The sequence below is a fragment of the Chrysoperla carnea genome, chromosome 2 (assembly GCF_905475395.1).
Source record: "Chrysoperla carnea chromosome 2, inChrCarn1.1, whole genome shotgun sequence".
Classification (NCBI taxonomy): Eukaryota; Metazoa; Arthropoda; class Insecta; order Neuroptera; family Chrysopidae; genus Chrysoperla; species Chrysoperla carnea.
This window is the reverse complement of record NC_058338.1, coordinates 26,947,816-26,971,956: the sequence shown is the minus strand read 5'-3', so window position 1 is coordinate 26,971,956 and position 24,141 is coordinate 26,947,816. Positions and strand designations below refer to the sequence as shown.

General features: G+C 28.6%; 1 protein-coding gene and 1 long non-coding RNA gene across 4 annotated transcripts; one reads left to right on the top strand and one right to left on the bottom strand.

Moving 5' to 3' along the window:
- The first annotated feature begins 635 nt into the window (after positions 1 to 635).
- LOC123291677 (RWD domain-containing protein 2A) lies at positions 636 to 22,639 on the top strand. 3 transcript variants are annotated; one of them, XM_044872046.1, is made up of 2 exons: positions 636 to 671; positions 21,222 to 22,639. In XM_044872046.1, exon 2 carries the CDS (start codon positions 21,225 to 21,227, stop codon positions 22,173 to 22,175), a length of 951 nt encoding a protein of 316 aa, XP_044727981.1. In that variant the 5' UTR covers positions 636 to 671; positions 21,222 to 21,224; the 3' UTR covers positions 22,176 to 22,639. The 3 variants fall into 3 exon arrangements, with proteins under 3 accessions (XP_044727981.1, XP_044727980.1, XP_044727979.1); XM_044872045.1 differs by lacking the exon at positions 636 to 671 and adding an exon at positions 6,396 to 6,547; XM_044872044.1 differs by lacking the exon at positions 636 to 671 and adding an exon at positions 8,328 to 8,357.
- Positions 3,073 to 3,588, bottom strand: LOC123293603. The gene is made up of 3 exons (XR_006535025.1): positions 3,535 to 3,588; positions 3,265 to 3,428; positions 3,073 to 3,176 (listed from the first exon to the last, which is right to left on the bottom strand). It is a non-coding gene; the product is annotated as an uncharacterized LOC123293603 (long non-coding RNA).
- Positions 22,640 to 24,141: the final 1,502 nt, after the last annotated feature.

The following is a 24,141-nucleotide window of genomic DNA, read 5'->3' as shown; positions in this document are numbered from 1 at the left end:
TGTGTCGAAACTACCTTATATACTGAAATATATCAAAAATAGAGAGAAAAATTTGTGTCGATTTTTTGCCATTTTTTTAAGGGATTTGAAAAAATCGAGAAAATAGGACATTTGCTTACTTTTACTAGGATAACCATACACTATTAGGTTCCTAATAGTATTAGTTTCATTTTTAATATTTATGTACAATACATAAATAATTTGATAAGAGTAATCGTATGTTAATTATTAGATCTCTTAAGTCTCAAAAATTTGCGAACCTACAAAAGGGCTAAAAACGTTTTCGTATTCACTATTTATTATTAGTCCTTTTGTACAAATATTTTCTTCTCATATCGCCAATACTTATTAAAAATTAAAAGTCATTGTGATAATTAATATTTTGTAATTTAGAGACAAATTTTTAAATAATTTTCAAGAAAAATTATTTAAAGGTCACGCAACTGCTGTCATCTTTATAAAGTTTTTTAAGTTAAATAAGTTCATTAAAAATGTCATTCACAAAAAAAAGTCATGTACAAAAATACAATAACAAACTAATAAAATCGTATTTAATTCATAACATTTTATTAAACTTTGGTAATTAGTTGAAGAAAAGTACATAATCTTTATAATTTATTAAATTTTAACTAAGTTTTTGTGTTAATTTGTTAAAATATTGTACATATACTGTAAGTATTGATAATATAGTAATCTACCTAACATTTTGTAAAGTTTTTAAATTATTTAAAAACTTTAAACTATAACAATGTGATAACTAATTTTCGTAAAAATGTATGGAAATTTCCTTTAATAACTTGGTTAAACTTTTTTGAATCTACTCTTATATTTTATGTTTGAAAATAGTCTATTTATATTAATTTAATAAACAGTTGTTTTCTTGTTATTAAGTATTAACACGTGTAAACAGCAATTGGTACTTTGCCATCAGCGCTAATAACTAAGGTTTTTTTAAATAAATATCTTCCTTTCGAAGTTAAATATTCGAAAATGGAAGATAACCTCAAAATAATTTACTTCAAAGTTATGAAACATAATTAATCATAATTAGTTTACGTATTTTGCGATAATTACGTACATAGTCTTTTTTCAAAAACCGATATGAATTTTAATATATAAACATCCAAAAAAATTTGAATTCTTGTCTTTAGATATAAATAATAATAATAACAATAGCCAGTAGCTTAAATATAGTTGCCTAATTTTTGTCCCATCTGCTGGATAAATTAGCAAAGGCATTTTCTATGGGACTCTTTCCATGCTTTTTTTATCATTGGTTCATGGTTGCCTCAGGATAGAGTTATTAAGATCGTATCGTAGAGAGATGATGAGCCCTAAAAAATTCTCATTTGTTAGGGCAATTAGATCCATTGCGATGTCAAACATGTGAAACGCTAGCGTTGGATGGCTTTAACCAATCAGAACATATGTTTAGCGCGACGTAATAAATACTGTCTTGTGATTGGTTAATAGCATCTAACGTCAGGTTATACGTCGCTTAACGAATGAAGCAAAGACTATAGGATAGACAAGAAGCAGAAGTATAATTATAAGTGACATCTGGAGTCTGAGGCGATCAACTATTAAGTTTGTCGGCCTTTGCGGGTATGGCACCACAATATAGTTAGCGTGGAATATTAATAAAATTTATTAAATCATATATCAAAAAATTGCTCTCTAAATGCTCCATCATATTCCAAAATTGCTCCAATTATTAAATTATCAAATAATTAAATATTTGCAATTAAAAATACAAAATTTTATTTTCCAATATCTCAGTAAATTGATAGTTTTTCCTAACGTTTTTGCTATCAATAAATTGCTCCCGTTTATTTCTTTCGGGATATAACAATAACGATTTATAAATATCTATTATTTTTGCATAATTAATTAAAATTAATAATTGCAATTCAAACAGGTATGTGATGACGTCATTCACAAGGGGAATGTCATAAACTGGGGGGAGCAGGAAGGGAAAGAAAAACAAAAAAGAAATAATAATAGAAAGTAAATAATTAGATGTATCAGTGAAAAATATCAAAAAATTGCTCCGTAAATACTCTTTCAGATTCCAAACTTGCTCCAGTCATATAATTAATATGTAATTAAATATTTTCAATTAAAAATACAAAATTTTACATACTCAAAGGGGATGGGGGGGAAGCATGAAAATATATAACAATACATTGTAGTTATTATCTATGGTAATGGTATTTGTTTTATTTAATTAAATATTAAAAGAAAATAAACAATCCTATGTATCAGCGGAAAGTATCAAAAAATTGCTCCGTAAATACTCTTTCAGATTCCAAAGTTGCTCCAGTTATATAATTAATATGTAATTAAATATTTTTAATTAAAAATACAAAATTTTACATACACAAGGGGAATGGGGGGAAACATGAACATATATTACGATAGATTGTAGTTATTATCTATGGTTATGATATTTGTTTTATTTAATTAAATATTAAAAGAAAATAAACAATCATATGTATCAGCGGAAAGTATCAAAAAATTGCTCCGTAAATACTCTTTCAGATTCCAAAGTTGCTCCAGTTATATAATTAATATGTAATTATATATTTTCAATTAAAAATACAAAATTTTACATACACAAGGGGAATGGGGGGAAACATGAAAATATATAACAATAGATTGTAGCTATGATCTATGGTTATGGTATTTGTTTTATTTAATTAAATATTAAAATGACTTGAGATATCACAATTTTTTATTCTACATTTTTCTTAGGAAAAAAAATTTTCGACAATTTTTGTTGGAACCTTTTTTTCATCCAGTTGGTTGTTGAAATATTGGCCAAAAATCGTTTTTTATGTATATATAGCGTTAATTATTTCAACTTTGGCACTTCCGAGACTTTGAATAAGTTCTCGCAAAAGCATTATTATTATTTTGAGCGGAGCAAAATGTAAAAAAATATAAAATGTAATTAATATGTGCAATATGTTTGTTTATTTTATTAATAATATGTTTATTTGTTTTCACTTAATATGTACATAAATAATTTACTTCTAAAATAAAAATAATTTATTTTCAAGAGATTTATATAATATTATTTCCACCTTTAATTTATTTGATAAAACATTGAAAATGCATAAAAAGTGCTCTGTCAGCTATTCCGTAAGTGTTTTGACGAATCAGTATTTTCATAACTGAAAAAAGTAATAATAATAAAAATTAAAACTAATTCTACGCAATAAAACATACTAATGATAGAAAACATGAGAAATTAGTAATTACAATGCCTTGGTCAGATATTTCCATAGGTTTTCATTCAACATTCGGGTTAATAGGTACATCGGCGTGTTATAGGAATTGTCCGGATTTAATATCATCTCGATGATTGATCTCTTTTTAGAAATATAATTTTAGTCCAACTGCTTGCCAATATTTGTATCTGAAAACTGAAAATTCAACAATATTATTATATATAAATAAAATAAAAGTTTATAAACAAATAACCTAAGACGTCGATAATTTATGTAAACAAATAAAGGTTTGTCGACTCACCTTTTACAACCATCTTTACAATAAATAATTATTCTTCAAGTAACTTATTGAAACATTATTTAAATTAAAAATGTTTTAATTAAAATACAACGGCGAATAAAAATGATATAATTAACCTCAAAAAAAAAAATAAAAAATAAAATAAACAAATATCACAGCCATAGATAATAACTACAATTCATCGTTATATATTTTCATGTTTCCCCGCATTCCCCTTGTGTATGTAAAATTTTGTATTTTTAATTGAAAATATTTAATTACATATTAATTATATAACTGGAGCAACTTTGGAATCTGAAAGAGTATTTACGGAGCAATTTTTTGATACTTTCCGCTGATACATATGATTGTTTATTTTCTTTTAATATTTAATTAAATAAAACAAATATCATAACCATAGATAATAACTACAATCTATCGTAATATATGTTCATGTTTCCCCCCATTCCCCTTGTGTATGTAAAATTTTGTATTTTTAATTAAAAATATTTAATTACATATTAATTATATAACTGGAGCAACTTTGGAATCTGAAAGAGTATTTACGGAGCAATTTTTTGATACTTTCCGCTGATACATAGGATTGTTTATTTTCTTTTAATATTTAATTAAATAAAACAAATACCATTACCATAGATAATAACTACAATGTATTGTTATATATTTTCATGCTTCCCCCCCATCCCCTTTGAGTATGTAAAATTTTGTATTTTTAATTGAAAATATTTAATTACATATTAATTATATGACTGGAGCAAGTTTGGAATCTGAAAGAGTATTTACGGAGCAATTTTTTGATATTTTTCACTGATACATCTAATTATTTACTTTCTATTATTATTTCTTTTTTGTTTTTCTTTCTCTTCCCGCTCCCCCCAGTTTATGACATTCCCCTTGTGAATGACGTCATCACATACCTGTTTGAATTGCAATTATTAATTTTAATTAATTATGCAAAAATAATAGATATTTATAAATCGTTATTATTATATCCCGAAAGAAATAAACGGGAGCAATTTATTGATAGCAAAAACGTTAGGAAAAACTATCAATTTACTGAGATATTGGAAAATAAAATTTTGTATTTTTAATTGCAAATATTTAATTAATTGATAATTTAATAACTGGAGCAATTTTGGAATCTGATGGAGCATTTAGAGAGCAATTTTTTGATATATATTTTAATAAATTTTATTAATATTCCACGCTAACTATATTGTGGTGGGTATGGCTATTAAGTTTAACTACTTTGCGGGGGTGACTATTAACTATTAAGTTTGAAAGCCTGACTCGGTAGAGGCGCTGAAACTCGTATACTACGATTTTACATTAGCTCATATGGGCTGCTTCTCCTCTATCCTATGCTCTTTGGAATGAAGCTGACACAATTTTCTTATTGTGTTGTAGTTGGTAGATATATTGGTAGGTTATTGGTAAAAGAGTCCAAAAAAAGTTGCTCATCCGAAGGTTTTAAGTCCTGAATGAGTACCATACTAATCGCATGGTTTTTATTCATTTCCAATAATTCAATCTTAGGTTTTAAAAATCGGTAGCCCAAGAACGATAGATATAAATACGTGAAACCTGCTATAGAAGCCCGTGGCTGAATTTACTGCGCCGTCATCGGTCGTTGCGTACTTTTTACTGCGCATCAGAATAAGTGATTGAAAACAAAAGACAATAAAGATTTGCAGTACAAAGTACGCAACGACCGAAGACTAGAACTCGCCCAGATTGGCCCCCTTTTCTCTGCTACCCTCTCCAATCGAGTTTAACGTCCTTATATATATATATATCTATATGTTCTTGCTGTAGCCTTTTATTTATTATAAAAACTACGAATTCAGTATGCAGGATTCGCCACCTCTTCATCTCAGTCTTAGATAGCGTTACGTTTTATATTGCCTATCATAAATGGTACTTTAATCGTTAGGGATGGATTAAAAAAGTAAATTAAAATTGAAACAACAGTCTTTATGAATTTATTAATACTTTTTTCATAAATAATTTTTAAAAATAATAATATACTTTTCATTCAATGTCCTTGAATTACAGCCTTCATTATTTTGGAACTATTATTTGAATTAACAACAACATAATGATTTAAGTCAAAATTTGTGATGACTTGTAAATTTAGACCATTAATGATGGTTGGTGCCACTGTTTTTGGTACAAAGTTATATAAACCTTGATATAAATATACAATTAATGATTCCGTTGGATTTTCCGTTAATGCATATAATATCAATTCATTTGTTGGTAATGTAGCGAATTGTATATAAATTGGTGATTTTAAATATAGCTTTTGTATAGTTTCGAATTGATTTGTTGTTTCATCAAACCTGAAAATAATAAATTTAAATTATTGGCCCTAATAAAAAAATCTGATTGATTTTTTTGGATTTTTGTTTCTTATTATAATTAAGTAGGGATGAAATGCGGCTTGCACGTGAGAGCGGTACAAAGAAATTTCTCTCTAGAAATTTAGAAATGTAAACGTTTTAAAAATTATTTTACGTAAAAAATTTATTGAATAGAAAGTCCTTACACACATCATATACTCCTGCGTAATGTCTTGCAGGAAGTCATTGATAAAGTATTGAAAGTAAATTAATTATAATATATGTGCATATTATAATATATGTCTAGCATTTATTGGTTTACCAGTTTAAATTTTTCTTTTATTTTCTTTAGACGAGCTGTCGAAGTGGCTAATTTGTAACCAAGTTTTTTCAAATTTCATCGTATCAGCGCCTTATCTGATAAGTGCTGACTTTTGATGAAGCAGTTTAGGATTCGAGTTTCTTCCTCTGATGAAGACTTCTTATCTAGACCAATAACGCTCATTCTAGGAGAAAAGACTGGCAGGCTTACTGGCATAGGAAAGAAAACGTGTTAAATGCTCCTCTTGTCGGTACCTCAACAAGGCCCGTTGCAACAGATGTTTGGTTAAAAATGTAAAGTTTTTCACGAAGCATTACCAGCTGGAAACGTAATTCTCACTACTACCGCTGTAAGTTTTTTATCTTTGATGATCTGACTTGTAGATTATGTATGTAAGAGATGTAACTTTATCTCATATTATTTGTGTTGTGGAAGCCTGCAGAGAGTCAGGAATTTTTGAATGTGATCCCTTAGACCTTTTTGTTACATTTCGGCAGAAAATGTGTTATTGTTTTTCGACCAAATAGATGACAAAGGGTCTACAACTTAGTTAAATGCGGGGTGATGTCAAGACGAACCAACATATTATCGCAAGAAAGTAGTTAAAACTTCCGGTTAAAACTATTTGATTGGTTGTTGGTTCTCGTATACAATACAATTTCAATGAATTTTGATTTAATTTTCATGGTCAGAAAATACAATCCATTCACCTAATAACTTATTCATTTATTGGGTGAAAAATATTAATGCAAAATAAAAAAAATTTTTACGAAGGTTAAATAACACCTTAAATAATATGTTACATATATGCATTTACTATGAGTTATTTACAATATTAATTGCGTCAGATTACTTATTTACTACTGCCTTTGCCGTCTAATTAAAATAAAAATTCTATTTCAAAAAAACTGGTTATATAAAATATTATATACGTATAAAATTTCTGCAATTGATCTTTATAATATTAATAAAAACTCCACCCTAATATTTTTAGGTCAATATAACAAAATAAATAGTAGTACAGTAAAAACTTCGTTTGAGATATGAATTAATATAAACTAAAAAAATTAAAAATGCCATAATATATTTTATAGGTTATGTGTAGCACTGGTCAGTATACTGGTGTATATTTCGGAACACACCCCAAATCTCATTCTAAGTGAGATTAATGTATTTGTGCGTTAATAATGAATTGATAAGCGAACGTTAATCGATTTTTAGCAGAAAATCAAAGGTGATTCAGATCGATGAAAGACAATACATTAGATGTTTTGAGTAAAAATTTTCGAAATGGAATTACCTATTTCATTTTTGTTGAATTCAACCAGCCGTCAAACTTCCTCTAATAAACTGGAGATTTCTAATATCAAGTCTCAGAGTTGCCAGAAAGATTTCTATTAAGTTGACGATGAAAAAGAACTTAATGTAGTATTCAAAGCACCTTCTTATTTTCAACTTATAATAATATATTACAGCGGTGCGCAAATTTTTGAAGCACTAACATTTTTTTAAAGCTGCTGAAGCATATAATAATAGCCTGATTTGGGAGAAGTAACACAATCTGGCTACTTTGTCCTGCCCAGTCTCATAAGACAGTCTGATAGTTAGCCATAGCAAGAATGGAATAAAGAATTAAAGATTTAAGATCAGGAGGCAACAACAGACAGATAACTGCCAATAAACTAAAGTAAGCAAAAAGTCTCAGAATGTAGGAAGCTGTTTGGTTTTCTGGTCTATCAAAAAATATGATTAACGGTACAAAGTAGGAACTTAAAGTGATTTTTAACTACAGAACCACAATTGCTGATATATGGGAATTAAAATAGACTTACCGTTTGATATCAATTAAACCTGTATGTATGGTGTCTTGTAAATGTCCTGATGCAATCGCCAATAATTGTAATTCCTTGTTATTATTGTTATTAATATAGTTGATTGCTGTTAAAGAATTTGGTTGCGCTACATTATGAATAATTTGAATTAATTGCGCATTTTGGTTATCATCAACGCCACTTAAACGCCAAACATTTACTGTATTAGTTAATTGTTGATTCAAATCAGTGTTTATTATAAATATATACAATATTTTATTTATAATTAGTGTTTCAACCTGAAAAGTTACAAGTTGATTGAATTATTTAACAATGTTTCATTACAAGGTTAGAATTGTTTATTTATTTATAACGCTTTTTGTTTTGAATTAAATCTAATGCTTTTTATGCATTTAGGAAGTTTAAATAACTTTAAGTCTGTGATCAAATGTAAACGATGGGGCAGTTTTAACTGAGGTTGCAAGTCTGCTACGAAAATTTCAACAGGCAAACGTCTAGTTCATACCCGAGTGTTGTTATGCATAGACAATTCCGTCAAATTTTTTCGTCTGCGAAATATGTCATTATTGCATTTAATCGAATGAAAACTCGGTAGCTACGGAAAATTGCTTTAGCCAAAAGTTGTCAAGGGTAAAATAGGACGTTCTTCTTAAAATAGAAGCATCCCCCGGTATTTCCCCTTAAATACGCAAACACTTGAAAATTGATATTAAATTTGGATTCAGGAACCCAAAAAACTTCTGGCTATTAATTCCAAGAATTTTTTGAGAGGGTGATTATACCCCCACTCTTTAAATATCCAAATAACTAAAAGGTAGAGTTTGGTAACAATTATTTAAAAAAATTATTAAATCAAAGTTGTAAGTCCATTTTTTCATGTCATTTGTTCTTTTTAACTTTGGTATTTTCGTTTGGAATCACTTTACTAACATCCCCATACACACACACACGCACACACATCTATACAAATCGATAATTAAAAAACACTTACATCTTTAGGTGAATTGCTTGGAATTTGAATCATTGCTTGAGGTTGTTCTGTATTATCATCTTGACAATAAATTTGCGAAAAATCATTTTTTTCTGATAGTAAAAGTAAACAGCTTTGTGAAGTATCGGGTACAGAAAATGATACAATATCTTTTGTTCCATTTGTCGGAATTCCATAATTTAAAGAAATACCATTTTTGTTTAATTGGTAAAATTTAGCAAAATGAGATGAAAAATTGTCTGAAATCATAAAATTAGGTATATTTCTAAAAATAAGAAAATTTTAATGACTTTTCAAAGATTATTAAATTACCTGATAAATCATTTACTTCAGTTTCAATACATAAATATTTTAAATTGTTAAAATTCAATAAACGAATTAATGAAACGCTATCTGAAGTGAAATTCAAAGTTCCTGAAAAAAATTTTTGTTTAATGATAACAAATATTGATTTTTCTGGAAATTACTTTCAAACGGTTTCTGTAGGAAGAAATAAATCAAACAGGCGAATGCAGAAAAGAAGTTTTCCGGTTCTATTGATCAAAATGTAGGCAGCTAGTACAAAAAAAATAAGTAAAAAAAGTAGACCTTTGGATGAAAAGGGTGCTTTGTTAAATGGTTATTACATACTTGAAACTTCGTGAGTGGCTTCCTTTTGGCGAGTCTACCAAAGTTCTCTCTACGACTTTTTTCGAAAGTGCTACGTTTTCAAATGAGCATGATAACGCGGCATGGAATTTGTCGGACACTATGACCACTTGATAACATTATAATTATTATTAAACAATTCAGCAAGTGGTCATAGCGTCCGACAAATTCCCTGATGTGTTTTTTCAGATCGCTAGCTTAAATATGATGTTATCATGCTCATTTGAAAACGCAGCAATTTCGAAAAAAACTGTTAGAGAGAAATTTGGTAGACTCGCCAAAAAGGAAGCCACTCACAAAGTTTCAAGTATGTATTAATCATTTAACCAAGCCCCCTTTCTGTCCCACGGTCAGTAATAATTAAAATTTTAGAAAATTTACCAAGTATCGCGTGACTAATTGGAAAATACATATCAATTTTCATTTGGTGATTTTCATTTAGTATTTGTAAGAAATAATTTTGATTTTCAATCTCAAACGATAAAATATTATAATCATTTGTATCCACTACTTCATATCCATCTAAATAAAATGCTTGACCTGCAGTTAAAAAAATTAGAAACTCATTAGCAAATTAATTTACATTTTTTATCGAAATGAATTACCTTCTAAATTTGTAATGAATTTTTTTGAATTTTCTGATAAATTTGAATATTGTTGTTCTAAATAATTCATTTGTGGTAGATTAATTATATTAAATATATCAGTTTTATTAATACCAAAAATATCGTTATCGATATTTATATTTTGTGCTGTAATTAAATTATTTATTTGATGGGATCCGGTGAATATATTATTCTCATTGTTGAATGCCTTAAAAAATAAAACAAATTTTGATCCTCATGCCTTCGCCCAAAATAATTTTTAGAACGAATAACCTATTCAGATTTTGCCACTATTTAAGTAGATATTTCTTTTAAGATAAGTAAGATACAGAAAATGTTTCAAACAAAAGTTGTCTTATCAAAGGAGGATATCTCATAGGCACCTTTTTTGATCTAGTTCTTTAAGATCAACTAAAGTTAAATTTGTTTTCGTAACAAGTAAGAGGTAAAAGAACCTCTTTCAATTAAAAAGTAGTTCCCATTTTAAAATACAAAAATTTTTTCGAAATATGAATAGGTCAACTGGTATAGAATGTAAAAATAAACTAAAACTATTAAATTTTGCTCCAATTTTGGGTTTTGGATAGGTTTTAGAAAAATTTTTTGCATTCAAACGAGCATTTCGTAAGAATTTTTTTGTATGGATAGACTTTTGCGAGGAATTCCGCTGTGCGTTACTTGTGGCTAACCTCGAGTCCGTTGCTTAAATTAATTTAAGGATTAAATCTCTTACTTGATTTTGAAGTAAATGAGTTACATTGTATCCATTTAAGCTTTTCTTCATTTGCAAATTTTTAAAGTGTACATTGTATAAATTGTCAATCGTTTCGTTAGTTACAAATTTTTTCTGGCCAGTTATAATTTGTGGTGTATTTTTTAAAAGTACATGATCATCGTCAAATAGAAATTCACCATTGACGAGTCCATTTAAGCTGCAATCAAGAGTAAAACTTAAATGTATTCAAATAAAAAATTAACGAAACAAGATTCGAATACGTATATTCAGGTGTGTAAAGTAGGCTTCACATTTTTCGAGAAAACAATTTTTTTAAATTGTTTCAGATTGTTTGAATATCCAATAATAAAATAAAACATTTGTTGTTTGAAGCATAGAAATAAGAAAAATCGTTTTCTCGAAAAAAGTGAGGCCAACTTCGCAAACTTCGACACTTATATGCGAAAAAGCATAGGACAATCTTTCTGTTTACATTTCAAATTTTACGTACTTAATATTTTGCAAAAATTTTGCAAATTTGAATTCAACGGAACCATAAAATTGATTGGGGTGTGTTAATAAAATTGATTCGTTCATCCAATTATTAATATCCAAATTTTGAATAACCAATTCTTCTGGACTGTTAATATTATATGTAATAATATCTTTAACAATTTTAGGACCTGTTATCAAATTTTCTGGAATATCATGTCTCAAAACATCTTCGTTTAAATTTAAATCATTCACTTTACCGGCTACATTAAAATTTTCTAAAAATAATATTGAACGCGGGTAAATGTTACTCTAAAATATTTAAAAAACAACAACAAACCTGTAATAATAAGATTATCAAAATTCATTTCATTAAAAATGACTTGATCAACATCATATTGCAATACATTTTCTGCAAATTCATCCAATCGAATATCTTCACATATAAAACCATTGATTATTGATTGATTGCCATATAAATTTTGTTGAAATATAACTCCATCTTCAAAGTGTAACGTGCCATTTGATTGTTGTTCTGTATTTGTTAAACTGAAATAATTTTCTTGTAACCATTGTAAATTGTAACCATTTAAATTTCCACTCAGTTCGATATCGTTTTCACATATAATTTCATTAAAATCGAATATGCCGTATAAATCAATGACATCGTTCTCATCATTACTTTGATACCAAATATTATCATACATTTCATTTACATTACGTGAATTTAAATTTTCGATATTCGGTTCTGCGTTTAATTTTATATTACCTGAAAAATATTTCTTCTATGTAATAGAACATCGCCCACGAGTAAACAAATGAATATGGCTCAAGTCAATGGACGTAGGGGGAAACAGTTGAATTCAAATTAAAAGAACCATGGACCGTATTCGATGTTGAATATTCGTGGCTGCTACGACCTACTTAGGAGTTCAAGGATTATTAATGTGTTTAAAGAACTGTTGTGGGCACTTACACTTCTCAAGATGCTAAAAAATCTCATAATAACTGACAGACGTCTTTGCGCAATGTAACTCTCTCAAATCAATCCCTTAAACCGCTACGTCTGCCTGTGGCATCGTAGCGCCTAAACGGATGAACCGATTTTGATTTTTTTGTTTCGTTTGATAGGTAATATAATGGAGAGTGTTCTTAGCCATATTTCAAGCGCGAATTTAGGGTTTCGTACTCGAAAAAAACTAAAAAATTGGCGATGATCTTCAAATTCGGTTCAATTCATAAAGGAAATTTAGTGGAGAGTGTTCATGTATCAAGTGCGAAGTCCTCTTGCCGCTGAACTTCCTCTTTACGAGGTGATTTTAGGAAAAAAAAAGGCGGCAGCGATCATAAGTTGCGAAATGCCTCAATGGGGGACGACATGTCCGTATGGGAGATCATATGTTTCGTAAATAACCCCGAATGAAGGCGCGATAAAAGAAATACTTACCATTGATCGTAACTCTTTCTAAATTCTCATTGCTCCTAAATTTATGTAAATTATTCCAATTAACACCAGATATTCGATTATTAACAATTAAATTTCCATCAATAATTAAATCATTATTAAATATGAAATGTGTCTCATTTAAATAATGAACATCATCGTTATCAATATTTGATACTAGTACATTTTCAGAAAACTTTATTCCAGTTACATTTCCATCAATTGTTATTTCGTTATTTGAAATTAATTCACTTTCTAAAATTTTTATGCATTTTGTAAACTTATGAAAATAACTTAAATACCTACAAAATTTTATATTAGTACTAGCTGTTACCCGCCCGCTTTGCGTGGCGTAAAATATACCCGCTTTGCTGGGCAACATCCCCACTTGCACCCCTCCCTCCACATTTCCTTGCGTTGGATAACAGTTTTGTAATGTACACGTCATGCTCTTTTATTTGATACCCCACTTAGGTATATTTGTAAATATTCGATATTTCCTTCCCACTTTCTCGCTACAACTTTCTACCCACCGAAGGTAAAAAAAATTTCTAAATGTAATTTAAAACATTCTGACCAAGTTTTGAACTATTAAAAGCCATAATTTAAAAATATGAATTTTTTAGTCATGAACACCCCCGCAACCCCCCTTGTGGGTAGAATTTCGTAAAATCCGTTCTTAGCTGACCTCTACTTGGCAAAAGGAATATTCCTGCCAAATTTCAAGTCTCTAGGTCTTATAGTTCCAGAGATATCGTGATGAGTGACTATCTATCTATATCTATATAGAAAGTCTCCTATATATATAAGATTTACCAAAAACAACATTATCCAAAAATTCATCTTCATCCAGAAATATTAAATTTTCAAAGAATTGAATAATATTAACATTATTCACAATCCCATTAGCTAAATTCAAATTTCCATTAACAGTTACATTCTTTAATATTTGTTTTGTATCAATATATTGATCAAAATCTTGTAAAAACCATTCTCCAAAATCTACATTATCAATTTGATCGAATGAATCAGTAAAATACAATTGATCCACATTCATATTCTCAAATTCCATACTTTCATTCAAATGAATTTCTTTTTCCCATATTTGAAATATTGGTAATATTTCTGATATACTATAATTATTGATTGTTTCAACTTGATTTAAGTTTTCAATTTCTATCATCTCATCAGTAAATTGGTCTGAACTCTCAATTATAATTGCATTTTCACCATCGATACTTTCTAAATTTGAGTCAATTATTTGATTATTTATTCTTAATCGGTTTGCGTTAATATGATCGGTTACACTGATTGATCCATTTATTTGTAAATTTTCCAACATTTTTATTTGATCTAAATTGATGTCTTTAAAAAATGTGCTGTTCGTCTTTATTCTGAAAATATATTTTTTAAAACGTGTTAATGAAATATCGTTCTCGTATAGAATTATTAAGTGTCTCTGATTCAAGCATGAGCGCATTTTAGTTTACATTTTAAAAAGCAATTTCTCACCGAGATCTGATTTTATTATTCCACGGTGGGTAAGCCTTGAAGATTACCAAAAACAAATTTAACGAGTTCTATACAAAGTTGCCATGCTTTTCTAAATGAATGGTTAACGATTGTCTATGTAAATCGGTTATGAGTATTGTCAGGCCTTAGTAACATTTCCCAACAATGTAATCCTTTATGAACTGTAATATGTTCCCTCATGAGCAATTTTAACAGCTGTTGAAGGCCAATGTAATTGAGGGGGGAACGTATTTGTGGTTCCTTCCCAATTATTTTAGCCTTCTTCCTTCTCGCATTATTTTAACCTACCACTACATCCTCAATAACTATGAGGAATAAGAGAAGAATATTCACTTTGTTTCTGAGTGGTCAGCTCTTGCTATGAGAAGACTCTCCAATGTGGATCAGTCAATCGTGACGGCCTCTCTGACTTGTGTTGAAGTCAAAAGTCTTTTGTAATTGAAGAATGGGAAAAAGTGACTAAAAGTATAAGTAACTTCTTACATACCTTGTTGCAATGACATTTTCAAACACCATTTTACCATCAATAATCTGTAAGCCATCTGTTTTCAACATATTTTCATTTAAATTTGACAAATTAATATCATTGATATTTTCAACAATTGAACCACTTGATATCATTAAATTATTTGGTATAATTTTTTCTCCTAAAATAACTTGAGATTTATCTGTTCCCATAACTAACCAATCACTTGGATTTTCATGATTTATTGACTGAACAATTAATTCATTTACCTATAAAAATAACATATTGTTTAGGGAGAAATTCTAAAATTTATTTCTTAGGCTTTAGATTAGAAAACATATCCCAGACAATCATAGATATTTCAACACTTGAAGGGAACGTTAAAGGACTGTTAAAGATTCTCTAAGACTTAGGGAGATGAAGTTACGTCGGCTGAGAAATTAAATGATTGCCAAAAATTATCTTGAGGAGTATGCCAATGCAAAACAGTCTTTAGAGAGAACCAGGAAAGTAATTCACAAAGTTTGAAAAAAAAATGTGCACCATCTGTAACCCCAGCGGGAGATGGAGTCTAATTTTATATCGTGTAACTTAAGAAAAATAAGAACCTTTGTGCTTTATCACCGTTGAAACTTTTGTTCTAATCTTCAAGAACTAACAGTTTACAAATTTAATTTCGAAAAATTTGATCGAAAGCCATATTTTATAAGAACGGCTTTCCGTAAAAATCGCCTGACTATCTGAGCTTAATAAAGTTTGTATCTGCTAAAATTACTCTTCTTGCTTTCTGAATCACACTTAGCCTTTCACATTCGATATTGATAAACTTTTTCCTTAATCATTTTTTGACACTCTATTTTTTTCGACTAGGTGGAACCCTAACACCTTCTCTGCCTACTTCTAGGATTGACCAATGAGCATAAGTGATTTCATCTTTAGCAAACTAAATGGTTACTTACATGCATTTGTTGTTGAAAAGTTAATGGAATAGGAACAACTTCACCCAAAACTAACCCATTTTGATGTAAACGTCCAAATGAATAAATATTCAAATCATCTTTCATATCCAAACACTCAACAATATTCTCGATCGTAACATTTCCACTTATTACAAAATCACCCTCCACAAGGACTTGGTCATTAATCATGGACACAGGATTCATTTGTTCCATAACTCCACTACGTATATGTCCCTGTAATTGTAATGGACCAGATAAATTCACATTATGAAATATTTTACGTCCACTAATAAATTGTTTATCACTGATATTCCTTAACAAAATATCTAATTTATTATCAATCACTTTAACTTGATTAATTTGCTCTAATATTTGTAAATCATTCACATCTAAATCATCAATAAAATCAATATCTTGATCAATAAAATATTGGCTATCATCTTGAATATTAATTGGTATTAAATCATCTGGTATTTTTTTATTTGATATAAAACTATCTGTAATTAATTCGTTAACATTTAATTCGCTAAAACGAAAATCACCAGTTATTATTTGATTATTTTTTATTTTACGTAATCCATATTTATCGATTACATCCAAATCGATATCATTTAACAAATCACCAATTATTAAATTTTCTGTTTGTACTGCAAAAATTTGTTTTGGTTGTAACAGTGTAGTATTTTGATATTGTTGACTTTCTTTCGAAAAATTTAATTTATTTATTGTTGGACTATTTAAATTTTTTATCATAATTTCATCAACTTGTAGGTCGCCGGTAAATATTTGCTCTAAATTATTGATTATTACATGATTCGTATCGATTTTTACGTCATCAATAAATCCATTTACATTGAATTCATTATCGAAAATGATTTCACCATTGAGTATAAAATTTTCGCTTATAAAATTATTTCGATCCGTGTAAATTAAATCTTCGATATTGTGATTGTTTATTGATTTTGGTTCGATTTTTGTATCAATTAACAGATCTTCAAATTCAATTGGATCTATTATATCGATAAAACAATTTCCATCGCTGTCGATCGGATAAATGTTTTGGAAAAATTCATCTATGTTTAAATTGTCATTTAATGTTTTTATATTGATATTATCGAAATTGCATGTTTCATCGTGGCAATTTAATATGATTTCATCGAAATGAACGTCTGATGAAAGTATGATATCATCATTATTATCTACTTCGATTGAATTATCGAATTGGTTTTCTAATTGATCCAGAATTATATTGATTTGATCCAACTCAGTGTCGATATCATTTAATTGTTGTGCGGTTGGATGAATTACCTAAAATCATTGAATTATTTTAGAGTTGGAGTTAAATGGAAGCATTACCAACTATGCTCTAAAAAATGTATATCCCAAAATTGAGGAAAGTTCAAGGGTTAATCAAGGATCAAATTTAATTCAATTTTTAGTTATTATTATTAAGTATACCGGGTTTTATAACTCTTATTGGCTACGAATAATTTATTTACCTCTTCAATTTGATTTTTAATTCGCATAAAATATGGTATATGATCAGTTTCATCATGGATATTTAAAAATCCAAAATTTTCGAAATCAACATTCATTTGACCCATTAAATTTTCAATGTAACTGTTCTGTTCATTGATTAATGTTGTCATTTCCATACTCCAGTTTTCCATATCGTCATAATAATTGTGTACCATGTTTTGATAAACAAATTTTGGTGTTAATATATTTATTAAATTACTTTCATCAAATTCATTTGTTACAACTGCAAAGTAGCAAATTTTTTTCAATACAATTAAAATTCGCTAGTTAATAATAATAATTTGGGTTTAACCTCCGTTTCTTAGACCACATTTATAACAGAGGCCACCCACATCATTAGATTTAATCGTTATTTATTTGTTAAACTACATCCGATTATTCAATTAATTTTATGATGTGGGTTGAGTCGGTTACTTCGTTCTTATCCAAGCGACAAGTATGTGATCAATTTACCGCCCCATTATCTATATTTGTTCACACTGCCGCTGCCTGGATTCGAATCCGCCACCTCCCAACCAGTAGTCATAGCAAGTAAAGATGCCCTTACTAGCTACTGAGCCGGTTATTTTTTTCAAAATCCTTTCGTTAAAAAAATTTTCAGCTGGGTTGTTCAAGAATATGCAGAATATAAAGAAAATAAAGCAGGTCCTACTATTTTACTTTAGCTGATTTTGATTAAAATTACTTACATGTAATTATATTATTTTCTATATTGTAATATCTTAAAGACGTTACTCCTCGTTGTAAAATTTCTGGGATATTTCTAAATTCCAGTTCAACAAATTGCCAACCATCATATTGAAATATTCGTGCTAAATCTGTTTTACAAAATGTAAGTAATAAAAATTCATTATTACTTCCCTAAAAAGTCAGATTGATAAAAATTGTAAATTATTTCGAAAAATTCAAATAATTTTAGTTTTTTTTTACCTGCATTGAATATAAATTTGTGACATCATTTAGCAGTAAACTTTGAAATGGTATAAAATAATCATCCACAAATTTGTATATAACTGAGTTTGTATTCGTAATTTTCGTTCCATCGAATCCTAATTAAAATAAATAATTACAATTTTTATATTAGCTTATACTTTTATACAACCCACCAACTGTCATTAAGCCAAATCAATTTAGTAAAACGGAATAGGAATCGAAAATGGAATATTTTTTCTCGGTGCTCGAAATGCCCGATTAAGAGGTAGCCGTTTTATTGTCGTTACATCATGGAAGAATGTGATTCGAGAGGTTATGCCAATCGTTTAAAAGTATCTTCTCATGGAAAAAGTTATCGATCATTTGTAGCCTGGCAGAAACCGGTTGAAGATACTTGCTAGCTTGTAAACTAGTCACATCAACACAATAAAGTGCGAAAATTTCGCAAAAGACATTTTCTTATCTGGCGGATACATTTTTAAAAAGATGAAATTGATAAAGCGCCACCAATAGTAGGACTTCTAGGACACTTTTGAAGGAAAAAAGGTACAAGAGATCCAATTTGTTGCAGCACCAAGGCTGTATAAAGATTTACTATTAATTCTAACCGATTCTACCGTTTTAATTTTGGAAACTGTTTTTCTTTTCTTTATTCACTTAAACTTACCTATTTCATACGAATTGCCGAATATTAAATAAGACGCAATTTGATTGTTTGATTGGAAATTGAAATAATTGACATCGATTGCAGCGTGTGTCATTATTTTCTGGTGTGATATAAATTTATCTTGCTGTACATCATAACGAAATATTTCCGAAAATATATCGGTTTCATCTAGAAAAATAATTTTTTTTTCAAAATTAATTCTACTCTACTTGAATTTGATAATATTTTTATATTTCTCTTTCTTCTAGACAACTTACCATAATTATTTTGATAATTAGCAACAGCTATATAATTAAAACCTTCAATGGTAAATGCCGTAATGCGTTTTGGGTTATTTACATCAATTGTATGTAATATATCGAAATGTTTACCAGCCCAACGATAAATTGGCAATTCAATTTCATAATTTGCTAAATTATTTTGATCCAATTTGTAATTTTCTAATATTATTAAAAATATTTCATTCATGCTAGACCTATTTAGATAGTAAAAATCATGAGAATTATTTAACTTTTTTGTTAACCTTTAATTGTGCATTATTTCCGGTGTTGATCTTATTATATTATATACACAGATCATACTATTTATTATTGGCAATCGAACATATAGGACCTAGAATAAAGTATTTTCCAAGTGGACATCTTCGCAAGTCCTATAGGTCTTTAAGATTCCGATCAAGAATTGGCTGGGTCGATGAGTCGATTCATTTTAGCTCTGAAGGGTAAAACTTGCTGAAATCTTTGATTCCTTTTTTAAATCGAAGAGTGAATACAATAATCCTGATCTTCTTGATGGGATCAAGGTCAAGCAGAGCAGTCAATTGAGTAGGATAGTGTGTCTTTAGGTTGAAAATTGACAATTGAACTGCCATCTCCACAATTTGAGGGTTTGCGACTTATCTACAGGTAGGGATTCGAATATAAATACGGAATCATACGTGTCGGTAGAAATAGCGTTCTATGTACCCTTTGATGACCTGTAAGGAATCCTGCAGCTAGAATATATCACGAAGAATCATCTTTGTCTTCAAAAGACTAGTATCTTTCAAAAAGAACATCTATAGGACCTATCTTTACTGGTAGAGGTCTGTCTCATCTTGAAACTAATCCGATCATTTAGAATTTTAGACAAACTTCAGTTCACTAGATTATATTCAAAAAGATGTAAAAGAATCAAAATAACTTAACTAAACGTTGGCTAAGTTGGAAAATAGATCCTCAAATTAGTCTGTGTTAAGTAAAATATTGATGAGGAAACTGTGATTTTATATTGTAAATATAAGAATGTGTACAAAATGTGTATTTTTATAATTTTTGAGTTAAGAGCAAACAAAAGAATCATCTTACCATACGATTATATCATTTGCATATGGTGAAAGTATAGTTTGGAAAAATATTAGTGATCCATCGGGATTAATTTTATAAATGATTGAACCATTTTCATATAAATTTGATTTCAAAGTTTGCTTTCTTGCAACAATTAAATAACTTTCATCTGCATACACAAATGTCTCTAATTTAATGGCGCCTTTAATATTTTCTTTATGTATTAGTGTAAAGTCATCCTAAAAAATATTTTCATTAAACAATTATCATAAAGTTTTTTCATCAGTCATTGATTTAAGTATTGGCATATAATATCCAAAATCATATTAAGTTCTAGTAAGTGGCATGATGATTAGCGAATTAGGAAATTTTAATTAATTAATTAATAAAACGTACAGTTTCATATCGATATATATTCAAATACTTTTCTGCTTCGTCCAGCGAATATTCCGATTCAATCGTAACAATATATGTCAACACCGTAAACCCTTGTTTCAATTTAATCATTAATATATCCAATGGGAAATGAGTTTTTATTTGTCCAATTTCTTCCATTCTATTAAAAATATAAACGCCTAAAATAAACGATATTCGATTATTTTTTTTTTTTGAATATCCTTTTTTTTAATCATATTTCCGCCGAAAATGTAGACTTATGCATTCGAAGGTGAATGGGGAATAATGAGGTGTGTTATAAATACGTTTCATGATTCCCTTTCACGCTAATTTTGGCATGTTCCCAACAACTCCCTTTATTTCAAATAAGCTGGAATTTGGTTGGGTTTTTTTTTTCAAAATTATTCCCAAAACAAATGTATTTTCATCTTTCACAATGTCAGACATCCTATTTATTATAAAATTTATTTTGTTACAGATTATGGATCCGTATGAATGGAATGAAGAGGATGATAATTTTGATTCAATATTAGATTTCACCGAACTAGAAAATGAAATCAATCAAATATGCGATAAAGGTGAATTAAAAGAAATGATTAGTTTACAATTAAGTGAAATTGAAATGCTGCAATCAATGTATTCAAATCCTGGTGAATTTTGTATTGATAATTATGGAATATTAGCTGATATGTATGATTTCTCTGAAGGTAAATCTTCAGAAACACCACCACAAATTGATTTTCAAATAAATTTATCAATTGATAATTTAAAATATCAAATCCATGTAAATTTTCCACATGAATATCCAGCTTGTGAACCTGATATTTATGTTCGAAACGATAAATTCACACGTGATCAACAATCAAAATTAAATACAGATTTAGCATATTATATTGATTCATTAGATCGTGGTGAAATATGTGTTGGAAGTGCCATCTTTTGGTTACAAGAAAATGCATCGAATTATATAACACAAACAGCGTCACTAGTGACAGAAAAATCAACTAAAAATACCTCAACAAATGAATTTTGTCGTTATTGGATTTATTCTCATCATATTTATAGTAAAATAAAACGACGTGAAATGTTAGCGTTAGCTGGTGATTATTCGATAACAGGTTTCGTACTACCTGGCCGACCTGGAATAATATGTATTGAAGGCACCTCACAAGATGCCAGCGATTGGTGGTTAAAAATTAAATCTATGGCATGGAAAAAAATTATTTGTAGAAAGTGTGAAAAGATTCCTGTTAAGGAAGGTGAAGATTTTAATAAACTTAGAAAATTTGATAGTTTTAAGGAAATTGCATTTCAATCACAAAATTTAACATCCAAACATATGGATATGGGAGAGTTGTACAAATATTTGGAAGAACACGATTGTGCATATGCGTTTAAAGAATATTTTGGGCTAGATGGAAAAAGTGCTTAATAGAAATTAAATTTTTTTTGTACAAATATTTTCTGTTCCTTTTCTACTTTTGTAAAATATTTAATACTGTTGGACTGTAAATAAAATTTTTATATTGATAATACTATACAAAACCATTGATGAGGCGAAAATATAATACAAATTGTGCCAATGAATGAAGTTGGTAATAGAGGAAAAAATTTGTAATTATATGACGGAAAAGCATTCTATGAATGGTCGCAGAGTTTTCTTCAGTATGCTTTCTTATGCATCAATCATGTTAGGAACGTGCAATCTAAACGATTTATATACGGCAGTGCAAATCGGCGATTACTAAGCGCTTTCTAAGTTTGAATAAACTCAATAATTATTTAAAAATTATAAAATAAATTTGTATAAATTGTACATACATAATACAGAGTTATTCAGTAAGATGTTACCACTTATTTATATTTTACTTCATACTGATGTCAGTATATGTTGCAATCCTGTATTTTCCTTGAAAAGTTTTGTATAAATAAAACTGTTTTGTAAAAAATTAATTACCTGGAATATTCATTGCAATTTCCCTCTTATTTATCATATGATTTGGAATAGGCGCAGTTTCGTGAACTGATTTTTGGATTCGTTTTAAATAATTATCTATCCATTCGTCCACTAAATGTTTTTCCGTTTTATTTAACATTTTATTATGCCCAGAAAAACCTAATAAAAAATAAAATATATTTCGCTATATATATTTTAAAATAATTCAAAATTTCATGTCAATTCAAACGACGGAGTTGAATATTTCTTCACCAATGAAACATTTGTGGGCTAAGCCGTGAAAAAGTGGTCTTAGTCGCTGCTGACTAGCAAAAACCGTGTAGTACCATTCTCTACCATTTTTCTAAAGATTTTTATATCTGAATCAATTTTTAAATTAAGATTGAATCAGTTCTCGATTCTCAAAATTTAGTTGAGGAAAATAGGTTTATAAGTAAACTTTGTTTTGTTCGGACGGTACATCAAATGTGACCTTGAATTTAACTTTGAGTCTTTCAGAGTCTGTTAAAATTCAGTTATTGTTAATAACCGATAAGAGATAGCGAAAACATTATTTTTTGTTCAAAACATTTTTTCGATGGTGATTGTTTTTATATTCGATTTTTGCAAAATCTACTTGGCTTATGAAAATATCGAAAGCTTGAGTACAATTTAGCTTCAACACTTTGTAATAAATTGATCTATTCATTCGCTATGGTGGATAAAATTTAGGTATGCAAAAATAAAAAATTAACTACTTACTTGTATCATTAAAATTTTCAGTAAAAAAATTCGCTGTAAGAGCAAACACATTTGAAAATGAAAATATGCTTTTTCCATTTCCATTATACTCAACAGATAAATTATTTTTAAATAAAAACAATAAAAAAATAAGTTTTAAGTCCAACATATTTTCAAATGGTACTAATTAAAAATCATACAAAAAGGTATGTTTTTTTGTATAAATGTTATTGTTTTGTTTCTTTATATAATTGCGTAATTTTGTTTTGCAAAACTGCACATTTTTAATTTAAATTAACTTCCAGTAATTCTTCAAAGAACTCACTGTTAATAAGAATACTATAGAAAAGAAGAAATATTTAAATGAGCTTAAGCTCTGGAAAATGATGAAAAATGGTTTTTTAAATATTCAGAATCGGTAGTATTCATGAAATAATAGAGATAGCTCGAACATCAGGAAGAAATATAAAAATTCAAATTATCTAAATTTCGATAGATCAAAATAAATGCTATTTCAGAATTCCACAAACTTCCAAACATTATTGTTAGCAACCTTATGCAGGTTTTCCACACAGAAGCCCCCAGGTTGACATTCACGAAGTTTGAGCTCAAAGGTTGGATAATAAAAATAAGCTAATAGAGGTTTTTCAAGATTTCTGAAACCAAAAGTAACGTCGTCTAATCTCGAACCAAGCAAGACAATACCAATAAGGATTAAACG